Source organism: Rhinolophus ferrumequinum, chromosome 19, assembly GCF_004115265.2.
Source record: "Rhinolophus ferrumequinum isolate MPI-CBG mRhiFer1 chromosome 19, mRhiFer1_v1.p, whole genome shotgun sequence".
Taxonomy (NCBI): domain Eukaryota; kingdom Metazoa; phylum Chordata; class Mammalia; order Chiroptera; family Rhinolophidae; genus Rhinolophus; species Rhinolophus ferrumequinum.
Window position 1 is genome coordinate 2,608,691 of NC_046302.1, and position 17,175 is coordinate 2,625,865.

The 17,175-nt window shown below is 53.6% G+C and overlaps 1 protein-coding gene across 2 annotated transcripts in view; it reads right to left on the reverse strand.

Moving 5' to 3' along the window:
• Positions 1-5,390: 5,390 nt before the first annotated feature.
• The window catches only part of CHCHD6 (coiled-coil-helix-coiled-coil-helix domain containing 6), a 325,729-nt gene continuing 313,944 nt past the window's right edge, over positions 5,391-17,175 (reverse strand). For both annotated transcript variants that reach the window (XM_033135641.1, XM_033135640.1), the window contains 2 exons: positions 7,954-8,089; positions 5,391-5,604 (listed from right to left, as the gene is read on the reverse strand). In XM_033135641.1, the coding sequence (XP_032991532.1) occupies positions 5,599-5,604; positions 7,954-8,089 (142 nt within the window). In that variant the 3' untranslated portion in view covers positions 5,391-5,598. The remainder of the gene's footprint in view (positions 5,605-7,953; positions 8,090-17,175) is intronic.

A 17,175-nucleotide genomic window follows, 5' to 3' on the forward strand; every position in this document is an offset into this window, starting at 1 on the left:
TCGATTCCCACAGGGGCCAGTGGGCTCTCAACCACAAGGTTGCCTGTTCAATTCCTCGAGTCCCGCAAGGGATGGTGGGCTCTACCCCCTGCAACTAAGATTGAACACAGCACCTTGAGCTGAGCTGCCTCCCCAATGGCTCAGTTGGTTGGAGCAGCAGGCTTTCAACTACAAGGTTGCCAGTTCGATTCCTTGACTCCCACAAGAGATGGTGGACAGCGCCCCCTGCAACTAAGATTGAACAGGGCACCTTGAGCTGAGCTGCTGCTGAGCTCCCGGATGGCTCAGTTGGTTGGAGCGCATCCTCTCAACCACAAGGTTGCAGGTTCAACTCCCGCAAGGGATGGTGGGCAGCGCCCCCTGCAACTAGCAACGGCAACTGGACCTGGAGCTGAGCTGCGCCCTCCACAACTAAGACTGAAAGGACAACAACTTGAAGCTGAAGGGCACCCTCCACAACTAAGATTGAAAGGACGACAACTTGACTTGGAAAAAAGGCCTGGAAATACACACTGTTCCCCAATAAAGTCCTGTTCCCCATTCCCCAGTAAAAGCTTAAACAAAAAAAAATAGAGTGCATGGAGTTCCATGTTAATAACTATACTCCATGTCACTATTGTTAGTGGCTACAGAACTATCTTATGGATGTATCACATTTTATTCAATGCATTCCCTATTCTTGGGCATTTAGGTTGTTTCCAGGATGTTGCCATTATTATAAACACTATGATAAACAAAGCAGTCGCTTTACTTGGCCAACTCTGGCTAAGCCCTCTGATCCCGGCATAAACCTCGACTCTTCTGAGAAGCCCTCTATGACGCCACAGCCGGGGCACACTGAGCCAGCTCCCACGGCCTCTCTGCAGGGGCCTCATCACAACTGGGTTCCAACGTCAGCTCTCCTGCTAGACTATAAACCATGGACCACGTGTTGCCATAGTTTTCATAGTGCCAAGGATATAATAACAATAACAGAGAAGCCAAGTCTGAGGCAGAGATGAGCCTGCAAGACATTTATTAGGGGGTGCCCTTGGGGTCAACAGTTACTGGCAAGGGGAAAGAGCAGAGGGTGGGGGACAAGCTGGGCTGCCACGTAGTTTCACTGAGGCCCTGCCCAGATCTCGGGTTGGGACTCCCTTCCAGGTTGGGATGTCCTTCCAGGTTGCTCCAAGTTGGGGCCCAGGAGCCTGTCCTTTATCCAACCCCCCTCATCAAGCACCAATTGGATGTAGCGCTGGCCCCTGGGGCATGACTTTGGTGAAGTGGCTCCTCAGCAAAGGCACGAGCCAGAGGGAGAGGACTTGGGGTCAAGGGCCGTCTACTGCCAGCCCTGAAGGAGATCTGACTGGCAAGCCTCCTGCACTCGCCCTCATGAGCACTACGTGAAGGACACCTGTCATCACCACCCCATAGGAGACGGCATCTGTGACCATCTCCCTTTTATAAATGAGGAAAACAGGCTTAGAGGCTCAGAAACTGCTGCTGGGCTCAGGGTCGGAGCTGAGTCCACCACGCTCTGATTCTCCACGTCATGCTGCTGAGTGGGCATTGCAGAGATTGAGCAAGGACCAGGACGAACGCTCAGGACACAGGACCTGCGCACTCTGACTTCCTTTGAGCCATTGAACCGCCATCACTGGGCTGACGACGCATGTTCCCAAAGCTGCAATGACGATTGTGGATTTGGCCGTTTCTCCTTTCTGTTCTGTTGATCTTGCTTCATGTATTTTGCTCTTGTGCCAGGTGCACATATAGAAGGATTTTTAAGTCTCCCTGCAAGTCGCCCCTGTTACTATTTGAAAAGGCTTCTCTGTTGCTCACAGCACTCCTTGTCTTTTCCACCTTGTCTGACAGTAACATGACCAGCTTTCCCAGAGTTTACACGTGTATCTTTTTCTATTCTTCTATTCTCAAGCAACCTGTGCCCTCAACATTAAGGTGATGTCTCTTGTAAAGAACATAAGATGGACTTGTGGGAGGGGTGGGGGTCGGGGTTGTTTCTTTGTCTTTTCTTTGTGAGTTTGCATCCTTCAAAAGGCTTTTGATGCATTTCACCAAACGTGTCCTCCTGATAGGTCGCAGTGAGTCACCGCCCCCAGCAGTGGCCGGAGTGCAGGGCCCTCTCCACATCTGCAGTGACACTCCTCCCTCCCATGTGCATTGCACATTGGACACTTCCTCCGCGCCCTGCTCTTGCCCCCACCCCAGCTACCTGCAATGATTCAGCACATGTGAGGCCATGTGTGCACTGGGCACGGGCAGCAGCAGTCCTGGGTGGATGAGGTGACAGTGTGTGTCTGAGGCAGGGCCCCGATCTCCCAGTGGGTAGGAACGGTACCTCATAGGAGGTCACGCCCCAGGGCTCAGACCCTGCCTTGGCATCACTGGGCCTCTCCAGGTCAGTAATGACGTTGGAAGTAATGAACTCTAGCCATTTCTTCTGCCAAGGGCCACACTCCCCATCTGGGGAGCTGGGCGAGGGGAAAGGGTGCAGGATTGGCCCCCTCAGCTGGGCCCCTGGAGCAGGGCAGAACCAAGACTCTGGATATCCCTGGGCCTGGCCCAGCATGCAGCCAGAATCCCACTTCCAACAGGAGACGCAGCATCAGCACTCAGCACTGCAATCTGAGGTAGTTACTCCCATTCTCTGGGCCACGGTTTCCTTATCTGTAAGTGGGGCAGTAACAGCAGTAACCACCCCGTAGGGCTGTGTAAGACTAACCGAGTTAGTATTTATAAAAGTGTAGGAGAGTCCCAGGCATGTGGTACGTGTCTGATGGGACTGATTGATGACTGGGCCTATTCCCTGCAAGCTGGCAGTCGTGTGCCAGTATAAGCTGAAGTGCACACAGATGTGTGTACACACTGCCACTGCTACCACTCCGCACGCCCACCCAAGCACAGGCACACGTGCCTGCCCAGCACACCCCGAAGGTCATGCTGAAGTGCTTCCTGCCAGCCTGCTTTCAGGCCTGGGCCTCTGCACCAGTCCTGCACACAAGGGGCAGCCACAGGCTACCTTGCCCTCCAGTACCCGCTAGGTTCAGCCAGTGGGAGGCACGATGGAAGGGAGGTTGGAGGGAGGTAGGAAGGGACAACCCACAGGTAGCACCTTTCACAGCACCTGTGTCTCCTTGGTGGCTCCAGCTACCCTGAGCAGGGCCTTTGTGGTGCCAGCTTCCACTGGGCAGTCCTGCCTCTTTCCTTTGTCTCTTTAGCCCTGGGGCGATGGGAGCTTCCCACTGTCACTAATTTCTGGGTTACCATCCCATCCCATTTGGGGTTTCAGCCCTCCATCTCCTTTGTGATGAACTCTGCATTCAATTGCCTCTGTTTAAATAATCAGTGCTTTCTGGTTTCCCGGTTGCACCCTGGATGTCACAGGCAGCATCATCATATTCAAGCCCCCAACTGGGGGGGTAGGAATTAACAATCCCTTTCCATAGTCACGCAGCTGGGACGTAAGCCCAGACATATCTGCCTCCAAGTCCACAGCCCGCTGGACATACCCTCACCCATGCAATGCTCTCTCAGGCCTGACTTCCTATCAGGTATGGCCGTGTGGAAGGACTGGAGATGCAGGTCCACACATGAGCAGGCCATGCACAGACGCACACGCATGTGCACAGTCTGTACCTGAGCACATGCACACATTCCCCTGCCACACTGACACTCCAACACAATGGACACGTACACCTCCAAGTCCCCGGTAGGGGAGGGGTGGAGATCAGGCAAGGGAAGCCTGGTTCTGACTCTAGGGGAGTCAGGGAAATAGGCTGGTATCCAGGTAGAGAGAGGCCAGGAGCATTAGTAGGTGGAAACGTGGCTGGTTGCTTGTGCACAAACACAAGTACACATGTACATATGAGCACACACACACACACACAAAAGCACCTATATACACACGCACAAGTAGACAGGTGCATGCAGACCTGTGCGTGCGCACAGCTGCCCCAACTGACTCCTGGGTAGGAGGATGGAGTTTGAGAGTTTTTCCTGTGAGATTTGGAACTTGGACAAAGCCCCAGACACCAGAGGCTTCAGAGGTTAGCAGAAAAGAAGGGCATCAGCAGTTTCTGGCTGGACGATGGTTCTGATATCACTTAAGTTCTATCAGCCAGGTGGCCTGTGACCCCACCAGGCTGACCTTACAGAGGGCCAGCCCCTCCCTGGCCTGCCAGGTGAATGTTGGGAGGAGGCTCAGGCCAGGGCACCCTGACACCTACCTGGCCGCTCACTTCTACATGTTTTCTGAACGTGTCCTTGTTTGTTTTGGTAAGCTAACCCAGAACTTCTAGAGAGGGCATCTCCCAAAGCTACTTTCCTTTCAGCCAATATGCAGCCTGGCTGAATAAAATTGCCTTGTGCTACCTGCCCAGACAACTGGGCACTGCCAAGCCGCAACCCCCACTTGAGCTTTGCATGTGAGAATCTGGGGATGAGCAGAGATGTTTGGGTTGCAAAGCCTGAGTCAAGATCTCAGGCTCTTAGCTCCAGATGGCTTGGGGCTCCAAATGAACTTTAGCAGGAAATCCAAGGTCAATAGCAGATCAGAACCTCCGCCCCAAATTCCTCTTGCTGCCTTAGCGCTGGGTCAGGCGAGAGTGCAGCCTGAGGTGCTCAATGCACCTTAGCTGGGGAGTCCGGCCAAAGGTCAAGGACAAGCCGGCCAGTGTTTGGACACCAAATGAGCAGAGCACATCTCAAATCCAGCTGTGATCTGCCCCTCTCAATCCCAAGTCCTTCATTTCAGTTCACAGAATCATCAGCACGCGTGCCAGAAATTCAGAAATCATCCTTGATCCTCCCCTCTGCCACTCAAACCGAGAGTCTTGCCAATTTTAGCCCGGCCTAGTCTGTTCCCTGGCCCACCCCGTCAGCCTCCCATTTATCATGCCCTCAGGTGTCCTGGCCCAGCTGAGCCCACCCTCCCCCAGGAGCATGTGTGTCATCAGAGGAATTGGACTGTGCTGCTTCCTGCTGGAGACCCCCCAGTGCCTCGGCCTGGCATCCACGCCCCTTCCCTGCCCGGCCCCCACTGTGCTCTCTGCAAACGGCCAGCTGTCCACAGTCTGTGTCTGGAATCCTCCTCTAACCATCTCTGGCTTTCCCAGCAGCCATCCACTCAGCTTTCAAATTGGAGTTTAGGCAGAGCCTCTGTCAGGAAGCTGGCCTGATCTCCCAGCTCTGTCCCTAGAAAGAATGGCTTTCCCCTCATCTCATCTCATACCTGCGTCTGTGGCTGCAGCACAATTATGGGTTCCCACCCGTCTCCGCTGCTAGGCTGGGTGCTCAGCAAGGTGTGCTGCCTGTCTCATCAGCCTATGTCACCAGGCCCAGCACAGGGCTACACAGAAGAGGTGGCAGTGATCGTCTGCTAGCCAAGGGAATGACCGAAAACAAAGACAGTTGCTTTATTTGTTTTTGGACAATAGCACATCCTCCCTTTCTTAAGAACATGGCGGCCCCAAGCGCAGGGGCATCCTGGGCACCCGGCAGGAAATGGCTGTGGCTCGGGGGTCTGTGGGCTATGGTCCCATAACTGGTCCTTCTTCAGGGCTCTAAGTCACTGCCAGGGCCAAGAATGATGGCTGCTCCTCAACCCTACAAAGGAGAACAGGTCAGAGTTCAGTCAGGGCCCTTTTCTACCAGGAACCCCGTGCACCCCCAGGCCCAGCTCCAGGAGGGCCCAGGCTCTTGGGCTGCCCAGGAGTGTGACTATTTACTGGAAATGGTCCTCTGTGGCTGGTCCTGAGACCCGGGACTGGGCCTCTTCACCTCCACGCCCAGTGCCACCTCAACATGTGTCTGTAGGGACCAGCTAACATGGACCTTCCGCTCGTAAGACCTCCCTGCCCCTGTGGATAGATAGGTCTCAGCCCAATTCTCTTCAGCCCCACTGAGGTCTCTCTTCTGTTCTCAGAATTTCCTCATACTCAGGCTATTGCTTGCTGTCCATATCCAAACACATGCACATGTCCCCGGGCTCAGAAGGTGCTGCACAGGGGCTAGAGCTTGCCCAGGCTCTGGGAGGTGCCTGCTGCACAGCTCCTGACAGGTGGGCCTCTGTCTTGTGCCAACTCCCTGCTGACAGAGATGTGGGATCCTTGAATTCCCATCCCTGGCTCTGCCAGGGGCCTTCTGTAGCGGAGGCTGGGAGGGGGCAACGGAGTTTCTCTGGCACTGGCTGCCCCTCACACACAAGGTGCAATCTGAGGGTCTGGCTTTGAGGCCCTTTGGGAGTCAGGTCGAACATTCTTTCCCGAGAGGAGGGTGGGAGGGCATGGAAGAAGGGAGGCAGGCCTGGCAGTGCCCCAGAGTTTCTCTCGGATATGCTGGAGCAACAGAGAGCACACCGGAGTTACATGCAATGTGCCTGCCTTTGTGACCATATCTTTGCCTTGGTGCAATGCAACTACACCGGTGAGCTTCTTTGTTAAAGATGTACTCTGTTGGGGGAGGGGCTGACAACTGCCACAGATGTGGGGCCTGGATGGAGAGAGAGAGGACAGAGCTGAGACTCTGCTAGAAGGCCAAGGGGGCTTTAGCTCCCTTGGCATGTCCTTCACTTGGTAAAACAAAGTTGGGTGTGTGGTGATCAGGGGCTTGGCGGGCCCGCCGATACTGTCGGGAAAGGTGTTCTGTACCAGCTTCACGAAGACCTCGGCAGATGCGTAGGGACATGGGAAAGCCGCCTGTTCCCTGACCCACCAGGAGTGGTCCAGCGAGCCGGCTTAGCTCCCAGCACCTTCCGTCTATAGTTCTACAGCGATGGTTGGCAGTGTCTTTTCTGCTTAACTTGAAGTTGAGCAAACGGCTTTCCATGAGGGCTCTGCCTGGCCCAGGCAGGTGTGAGCTGGGAAGAGCCTTGACCCGGCTAACAGAACGGTGAGGCCAGGCTGCTGAGCAGCCCGCAGACTCTGCCAGACCAGGCCTGAGGGCCTCTTGACCTCTCACCTTAGCCTTACCACTACCAGTACCCACAGTAGCTTGTCTCCTACTTGGACAAAAGAGACTTTTCCATGGGAAGAAGGCCCCATGCCACGGCTCTTTTAAAAAACACCTCAGCCTTCTGGTGAGTCCAAGCCAAGGTGCCCCTAGAGTGAAGGACCCGCCTCTAGGGGGTGAAGGGCTGTGGCAGGGTTGGGGAGGGGCCTGGTCCAGCCTGAAGCAGAGCACTGCTGGGCCTAGAAGGGGGATGGAATGGTCTAGAAGAGGAACAGGAATTGGGGGAGGTAGGAGGAGGGGAGCAGGAGCTGGCTGGGAGGGTCAGGGAAGGAGCGCACGGTCTTGGGACCACATCTCAGGGGAGGGCATCTGCCAGTCTCAGACGTCTAGGACGGCAGCAGCTCCTGAGACCTGAGCCCACCGTGACCCCTTCCCACTCACCAGGAGCTGGGCCCTGCATGTCCCTTCAGATCAGCACAGGAGTGGGGTGGGTGGGGAGGTCCCCTCAGCCCCCTCATCCGCTCAGGCAGGCCCTACCTACTCTTCCACCTCTGGACTCCAAGGCTCTTCCCCTCCCACAGGGCTACCCCTGCATTTTCTGTGACCCCTGCCCTGTACCATGGGCCCTCCTTCATGATCCCATCCCCAACTGCTAAAAGGTAAGAAGTAGGTGGCACGTGCATGCCCTTAACTGGGTGGCGGGCCCCTTGAAGGTAGGGCCTGACTTTATCCAGTGCTGCTCCCAGACCCGGCCTAGTGGGGCCCAGCACCCAAAGGGCCCCCTTTTCCTAGCCCAGATGTCCAGGAACACTGATGGCAACAGCGGGCAGGACATCTGGACCAGGGGTGACTGCGGAAATACAAGGCCTAAGAGTCCCTCAGTGTGCAAAAGACAGAGACCTCGAGGTTCACCTGTCTGATGTAGCAGACAAAGATGGCAGAATTTTGTCAGCACTTACAGTACCTGCCCCCCGTGGCCCAGCAGCCCAGCACCAGAGTCTTTACCTTGTGGGCAGTGCTCACGCAGTGCTGGTAAGCCTTGACCAGGTCCGAGCACAGGAGTACCTCATGCAGGTGGTCACGGTAGCAGCGGAGGATCTGGGCCTGCAGCCCTGAGCACACGGGCTCCAGCATTCGGGGCCTGCGGGACAGAGAGCAGGCAGGCCTGGGGCTTGGTCCCAGTGGGCAGGGACTCAACACCATGGCTCAGGCAGTGGGCTCAGCTCTGGCCAGCTATCAGCAACCAGGCACGCCTCAAAGAGAACCAGAAGGTGGAAGAGGGCAGAGTGCTGTGGGGGCTGAGGCTCAACAGCAGAAGATGCGGCAGGAAGGGGACTGGGCTCTTGCCCTCAGGAGAGGGCCCAGGCAGCAGCTGGAAGACCCCCGTGCCAACGCTCGCAGCCTCCCGGGCAATTCCCACCTAAGGTATACACCTGATTGTGTCATACACATTGCAGCTCCTTTCTCACACAAACTTGTTTTTCTGATTTCAAAACTAATACTTGCCCAATGAGAAAAACTGGAATACTGAAACAAAAAACTTCAGAATCTCACTTCCTAAAGATAACCACTGCAGTATTTTGGGGGTACTTTATTATTTTTTCTTTCTTTATCAAAGGAGGTTTAGAACCTACAAAAATTGAATTTTTTCTTTTTCAAAATATGAAACAAAAAGAAAAAAGTGAAAAAAGATTACGCTGAAATCGGTCACCAGTGTCCTTGGGCTCATCTTTGGTGTGTCTCCTCCCTCCTCTTCTCCCACTGCCCCTCCCTCTTCCTCTCTCTCTCTCTCTCTCTCTCTCTCTCTTTCTCTTTCACACACACACACACACACACACACACACACACACTCATGCTACAATGCTGCCTTTGTGCCAGGCCCCACCCTACTTACCTACTCCTAACAGCTCTGTGCAGAGTACACGATTATTTATTATCCTGTTACAAATCAGGAAACTGGGGCACAGAGAAGTTAGGTAACTTGCTCAAGGTCACACCGAGGAAATGGAGGAGGTAGGATATACTTTTTTACACGGTTTGACTTGCACTGTTTCCACAGATTGGTTTTCTGACTTGGTTTTCAGGCCAGGTCCACACAGGAACCTTCACAGCCATAGATAGAATCAAAACACCTGATGCAGACTTTCAGAATTAACACCACCCATGGCTCAGGGCATTCCGTGGGAGTTGTAAACAAATGCAGAAAACCACTCCCCACGGTGCAATGAAAGGATCACTCTGTGTTTTATGCAGCTGTGCTCGTCGCACGGGAGACTTGTAGGTGAATAATTGTCCCGGCCAAGGATCTCTGTATTTTAAAAATCTAGCCATGCAATAGATGCTGGGACAGAGCAGCACCACCATTATTTTAAGATGACTTGAAGGTACCGAATTCATCAGTTACGAAGAGCAAGGAACACAATACTCAGCAGCTTAAGTAAGGACGACACCCAGGACTTACTGTCTCACTGTAAGTCTGCTGGTGGCACTTCCAGTGCTGCTGTGCCATCGATGATGCCACACCAGCCTGGATCCCCCTCCTTCCCCTGAACCATCCCTGCATGGTGGCTGTCATCTCAGACCTGCTATCTCACAAACATCAGTTTTCTCCTTTTCCCATTGGCCAGAACTGGGTAATATGCCCACCCCTAAAACCGTCACTAACAAGGGGAGTGAAATGAATGTTTAGAGCTAAGACCAATAAGACTCAGACCTAGGGCTTGAACAAAAATGAGAGTTTACAAACTAAAGAAGTAGGAGGGATGAGTGCCACACCACAGCAATGCAAAGGTTTGAGACTCGTAAGGTAAAGCATGTGCCGGGAGGAGCAGCCTTCCCATTCCCCGAAAGGAGGGGAGCAGAGGGCCGAGGAAGCTCTGCTGGCCAGGCTCTCCCAGGAAACGGGATTCCATCAGATTCTGAGGATGTGACCACGGGGACGAGGCCGTTCCTGTCCTTGGGGTCACAGTTTTGGCTCTTGCCCACAAAGAACAGATGAGGCGTTACATTTCCTATTTAAGGCGGACACCTGGTGTCTCTTCTAGGGAGACGGATGGGTTCCTCAGATTCAGGGGACCCTCGCATTGGGTTCTACAGAGTCATCTGGGGCAGATCACAACTGGGGTACAGGGTACAGCACCCGATTCCTCCAATACTTGCTTGTAAAATGTCTCCCCATTCTTGTATGTAAAAACCTTGACATGCTTGTGGGCCTTTTGAAATGGATTTTTCTTGAGAACAGCCAGCCTTTGGATGGGATTCCATCTCAGGCGAGTTCTCCCTCCAACTGTGCTTACTGCTTCAGTTCCAACTGTTCTGATGTTCTCCCTTGGGAAAGCCGTGAAGTCATAGATCTTTGCTTTCTGCCCTCCATCCCACTGCCTCCCCCTCTTTTTTAAATCTCTGGTTCTCCCTTTTGGGGAGGCACAGGCCTCTCCTTTCCCATTTCAGACCTGTCTTTGGCAGGATGCAGCCTGTGAGGCTGTGTCTTTCCGTGGGCTCTCTCCTGGCACTTCTGTTGTCTTTCACACCAGCCCTACTCTGCTCTTGCTCCCCGGGCACTGCCCCTGGAGCAGAAGTGCCCAAGGGCACAGGTTTTATTGCACCTTCCTTTGCTCTCCCTTGAAGCAGCACCCCACTGCCAGGTGACCCCCAGGAGGGCCTGTCCCTGGCAGTAGCCTGGTAGCTGGCAGGCACAGGAGGCCTCCTTGGTTGGGGAAGCACCAGGCTCAGCAAGGGCAGAGCTTTTCTGAGCTGCAGGTCTGTACAAGCCTGCAGGTCTATGTGGAGTGGTGTCCGGGAACACGACAGGTGGGGTCCATGTGGCTGAGTTGTCCTGGAGCCACAGCCCTGACCCCATGAAGCCTCGTCCTCTCCAAACCTACGCAGAGACACTGACCCTCACTTTGCAGGTTGTAAATGGGCAGAGCAGTCTCTTCATAACTTGTTCTTCTCCCACTGTCCCCTCCTCCTTTGGTTCCAGGTCCCCGGACAAGGGCACCTGTGCATTTTCAGGGCAAACCCCATCAAACACCCAGTGGGTTCCCAGATCAGGAGAAACTGGGCCATGGTGAAATCCATCCCCTCCACACTAGCACCACCTCTGGGGCTGCAGCGGCTTCTCTCCTCAGGGATTTATCAGGAACAATATGAAGAGATAGAATGGCAGGCAAATGTCAACTGGAAGAAATTTCACCCATTTGCCTGCAAAACGGCTCTGAATGGGAGAGGACAGGGAGAGCACAGACTGCCAAACAAAAGGATTTCTCTGAAGCAGGGCAGGGCTAAGACTGAAGTCAAACCACTCAAGAAAGCAGTTGCATTCTATGCAAGCACAGTTCCATCCGGCCCTGGTAAACTTGTTTACACTGCGTAAGAAACGGCTCGAATTTTTAAAAACATTCAGTCTTGTGAACAACTGCTCTTCACAAAAAATGTATCTATAGCATGCTGTGCACTTTCCAGGGATTGAGATAAGTCCTGTTCCCCTGTCTGGGGGCGTCTACTACACGATCAACACCTAATGGTCTTTGTGGCTTTGAAGTAGTTAATGGCTCCCAAATCAGAAGGCTCACATGCATCGCTTAGGATGTCGCTTACCTCCCTGGCCCTCACTTTCTTCATCTGCACCTTGGGGACATTGCCTGCCCTGAGGCAGACGGAGACCAGACAGGAACATGTATGACGGTCTGTATTGTGAAGGCCGTTCTCACTAACAAGCTAGCGGCCAGTGTTGGACACGACGGCGGGGCGGGGGTCGGGCGAGCAGGGAGGGGAGCTGAGGAAGGGAGGCTGGGGTTCCTGGGGGCACCTGGTGGAGCAGAGCTAAGACAAGGGGGCTTTGGAGGCTGGGACCCCAGGTGTGGGCTTGATGGTGGGACCACATCTGAACATGTCCCTCTGCCTCTAACCTAACCTTCCATGTCATCCCAGTCCCAGTTCAGAGCTTGCCAGGCCTCGTTGGAGCCTCCTTCCCCAGGAATCTTAAGGTGCCAATCATGGCATCCCTTCTCCAAGGAGTCAGCAGATCACTGAGCATGGCGCTCTGTGGGCCAGCGGGGAGAACACAGATTTTGGGGTCTGACAAACCTGGGGCAAGGCTCTGATTTTGCCACTTTCATTTTGTGGTCAAGGGTCAGATGGTAAGAAGAGTGCTACCATGTAGAGCTGCTCCGGACTCATCACCAGTGAGGCCTCGGGCCTGGCAGTGTCACGGACACTCAGGAAATGGGCTGAATGCTGCTCTGCCGACACAGAGGGCGTCCGCATCCCGCCTCACCAACAGCCCTGAACCTGGGCGTGATGGCCACAGGCGGGCACAGGTGAGCAGAGACCACCTGACTCCAAGCATTATCCTGTCCATTCAGACAACAGGCCCTGTGGCGGACCAGTCACCAGGGGCACGACACAGATCTTGGGGAATGAGGGCCACAAACAGGCTGACAGACTGTGCCAATGCCATGAAGACCTCTGGGCATACAGTATTGTGCACCCCTCTTGCCGGCCATGCTGCCCGCGAACCAGAGTTAACATGTGTCGTGATGAGAGTAGTGATAAGAACATCAGAAAAAGACAAAGTATTAGCCAGGAATAAAAACACATGCCTCCTTCTTGTGCTACACATCACATGTGGTCAGGCCCCTGAGGACAGAGGTGAAGAGCTGCCCTGGGACCAAAGCCCAGTTCCTGATCTGAGAAGCAGGGGCCGCTCTCACGACCAGGCACCACACATTGGGCACCCTTCCACTTCTAGGCTGCTACACCGTGCCCACCCCTTTGGGATACAAAGGCCCTTTGCTCCTTTGCTTTGCTGCACAGACCCCTGGGATAGCTTATCAATTATTCCTGCCAACCCTTGAACTTCTCCTCAACCAACTGCCAAGCCCTAGGCCCATTTCCACAATTCACCCTCTGGAGCTCAAGGCCCCTGGAGACTTCCATCCAAGCTTCCCACGTTACACTGACACACTATGTTCTCAAAGGAATCCAGCATCTGTCACCAAGGACCCACTTTCCCCTCCCTCATTCCTGTCTTGGAGAGTAGCATCACCACCCCTCCAGTCAACCACCCCAGCCAGAAACCTGCAGTCATTCTACATGTCTCTTCCTGTCTTCATTCTAGATGCTTCCCCTCACCTCCATTCTCGATGTCTCCCTCTTACCTTCTTACTACATCAGCCTTATCTCTCTCCGATGAAAGTGAAAACTGAAGCTGTATCCATTCCAACTCCCAAACAGCTCAGAAACTCATCCTCTCCATTTATGGTGACCTAATGTACCCTTCCCTGGGTGCCTCTAGATGCCCCTCACTGCTGTCCCTGCCTCCAACCATCCTCCATCCCCAGGGGCCTTCTATCCCCCTCAGATGCTCCCTTGGGGCCTCTGGCTCAGGTTTATAGAGGCCATACCTTTCTGTCATCTGCCTCTTCTGCTCCTCCCTTCTTCCAGTTCTGGGTGGGTCCCAGAGCAGACGCCCATAGGCCTCCCAACTGGCCAAGAAGATCCTTCTAGGAAGTCCTCCTCTCGCATTGAGTGCTCAGGCCTTCTGAGGCCCAACTCTCCTGGAGCCCCCGCCATGGCCTTTCCCTTGCCCTCCCAACTTCCTTTCCCCAGGTCACTCCCTGCAGTGTCAGGGTCTATCTCCTTGTGCCCCTCTTGGGCCATCAGTGCCCTGAGGGTACAGAACACCCTTGGCATCCCTAGCTTCACATGTCCCTGCCTCTGCCTAGAAGAGGGGTCCTTCTGCAGGGCCAATCAGTGATTCCTTCTCACCCCTGCACCTGATGGTCTCTCCTACTGGCCTTTCTCACTTAGACCTTCTCCATTCTACTTTCTCCACTGAAAACACAATCACCTTTCCAAAAAGTCTAAAACTGTTTCAAACCCAAACAACTTCTGCTTCTTACCCCCCTTAGCCCAGCCTGCCACGGCCACTCCTACCTCCGCACCATAACAAAGCTGTCCCAGGTTTTATCTCCCAGAAGCACCCAGTCCAGTCCATCCCCTTGTCCCTATTGTCGTTACAACAGCCGCTTAAATTCCTCCTCACCGCCAGCTCATCCTCTCCACTGCAATCAGTGATTTTTCTAGAACATAAAGCAGGCCACAGATTTCTAAAATACCAAATCAGTTTAAAAACCCATTTCTTGGGCAATTACAGCTCACTGGACCCTGTGCTAAGCATTAGCCTATAAGGTGGGAACTGTACTCTTCTTTAGTTTATCTTAAATGAAGCAACAGTGGCTTACAGAGACCCAACAGCTTGCTCATGCTCACCATCTGACAAACAAAGCCAGCAATCAGGTCTAAGCCTTACTTCAGACTCGCTGCCCCACTATGGTTCGACGGCCCTTGAGTGGCCCCCACACTTCCTGTTACTGCCATCTGTCATCCATTTAGCTGTGTGGTTGAAGTCACTGTGCCACTAGCCCGAATGCCCTAAGAGGGCAGGTTGTGTCCCCAGCACCTCAGAAGCGGGGTGAGGGTGTTGGTGTCAGGCTTTTGGTGGCCCCCTGCCCTCCTGGCCTCACTCCCACTTCTCCCCAGTACAGCTACACCATGACGAAGCCCCCAGAACATGGCCGGGGGACCCAGGGGCTCCTCCTGTCTGCATCAGGTCCTCCTCTCTGGTTTCGCTCTGCCATTCACAGAGCAGAGCTTTGAGTCGTCTTCCCTGACTGTAGGAACCTCCTCAGTGGGCCCTCACTGGCCTGCACACCACTGGATTCTGACACACACGTGTGTCTGTCTCCACACAGGGCGTGGAGCTGCGTGGAGAACGCGTGGGACTGGGTGAGCCCTGAAGGGAGTGCCCCTGTGACCATTGCTCAGACCCTGCCATGCAGGGGTGTCAGGAGGAACTCAACTTTACGAAGCATTATGCACTAGGGCACGACCCCCAGATGAAGCGCATGTGCCCTGTGTCGCTTCCACAGGGTTCTGCCAGCCCTGATCCGCATGATCGAGCACAGTCCAGTTCCACAGCCTCACCGGCCCAAGGAAAGATACAGGGATAAACCCGTCCCCACAGGGAAGACCTAAGACTGGGCCTCCAAAGCCACGGGCATGGCCAAGAGGAAAACACCTCCTCGGGCCACCTGAACTTCTCAATTCGCAGCTAGGAACTGTATTTTGCTTTCCTGTAGTGCAAGCAAACACACTCAGTCTTTGGCTTGTGTTGGCTAGGACTGCGTGTCTGTCACTTGCCGCCTAAAAAGGTTGTCTAGAGAAGACAATATGGTGACGCTGTGGGGGCAAGGGCTCCTGAGAACTATTCGCACACACAAAGGTCAGTGGGTTGCAGAGGCTCCCTCCAAAATCACGTCCTTCTGGGAATCTCAGGATGTGACCTTAATTGGAAACAGGGTCATTGCAGGCATAATTAATTAGAATGAGGTCATTTGGGGTAGGGAGGGCTCCTGATCCAATACGACTTACGCCCTTATAAAAAGAGGAGAGACATAGAGACACAGACACAGGAAGAAGGCCAAGTGATGCCTGAGGCAGAGACAGGAGTGATGCGTCTACAAGCCGAGGATGCTAAGGCCTGCCAGCAATACCAGAAACCTGGAAAAAGGCACAGAACAGAATCTCCCTCCAGCCTTCAGGGAAAGCTGGTCCGGTTGTGCAAAGGTGACAATTTGGGTCCTTTGCCACAGCAGCCCCAGGAAAAGTGTGCAGTCAGCCACACAGGAAAGGGACCTGAGCTGGTCTCCAGAGGCTGAGTTGGGAGTTCCAGATGGGTGGCATCTGGTGGGAGGCAGACGAGTCTCTAGTCACCTTCTAATAGATAGTAACACGTTCACTTCTATGACACAGGGCTCCTTGGCCACAGCAGCTACTCTTTAACGAGCATCCACCAAGGGCCAGGCTCTGTGGTCTGCAGTGTCTGATTTCTTCCATTCCTGTGGGAGAAGAACTGGGTTCCTTGAATTACTCTAGAGAAGAATTGGGTTCCTCTGACTTGCTGTTCTTCACCTAACTGGCAAGCGGAGGAGCTATAATTCAAAACCAGCTTTGTAGAACTGTTCCCGGGAAACTTTCCCTGGAGAGAGAGATCTGGGTGAGGATCAGGCTGTGGGAGGGGAGAGGACATGGGGCATGCTTATGTCTCAGGAAAGAGCATAGGTCGAAACCCAGTCTTGTCTGAGATTACATCTGGGCAGGCCTGGGGTCCTGATCATTCTGAGAATCAATACCTGCCAGAGTCTACTGCGTGCTAGGTCCTAAGCATATCCACAACAACCCTGTAAGTGGGGCCTTACTGTCCCTTTCTGTACATAGGGAGACTATTCTCAGAGAGAATGACTTGCCCAAGGTCACACAGAAGTAAGATAGAGCCAGGACAAAAGCTGGATGTGTGGCTCCACGGCCCTTGTTCTCCACACGGTCCATTTTAGCTTCAGTCTGCCTTTGGAAAATTACAAAATATTCCAAAAAAGAAACAACCAAGAAAGAAACAAAACAAAAAAGGCATTTGCCCCAAATCACATGGTAGGCAGGGCTCCCGTATGGAGCCAGAAGTTTGCCGACTCAAAGTGAGGAGTCGGGGAGGACTAGTAAGAGAGGTTTGGCAGGCTGGGATCTACAGGACGAAGACTGAGGAAAGGAGATGATGAATATGCAGCCACGTGAGGCTGAGAACGAGCAGCAGCGTCAACGGGACAGGTGGGAAAGAAAAGGAAAGGGGGCGAATTGTCCTAGCAGTGCCGCCCGACTGGGCAGGGTGGGGACAGCGTCTCAGGCCTCAGCTCGCTGGGAAAGGGTCTTCTGCCTGGGTGTATGCAGTGTCCTCACACTTGCAGCCCCAAATCCTCAGCGTGCTCTCTTATTTAATAGATGAAATCACATCAACTTCTGCTTCTTGGATTATCACTGTTGACAACAATCTGATAACATTGGCCTGGTATGGAATCGGGCTATTATATGTCCTCCTGATATTTAATTTCAGAGAAACATTGGCAGGGGGTGAGTATATGGAGCAGGCTTTTCATTACAAGCAGCACTAAGGAGATTCCAAGTGAATTAGACATTCATCTTCGTCAGCTCCAATCTAGCTATTCACAAGAGGTTTCTGCTTTAATCCATGGCAAGGGCTGAGGTGCTGAAGAGACCAGCTGGTTACTAAGGACTTGGTTAACTGGCTGCTATCGACGATGTGCCATCCAGGCACAACTGAAACCCAAAGATCCCGCCATCAATCACACGCCACGTGGGGATCACTACCGG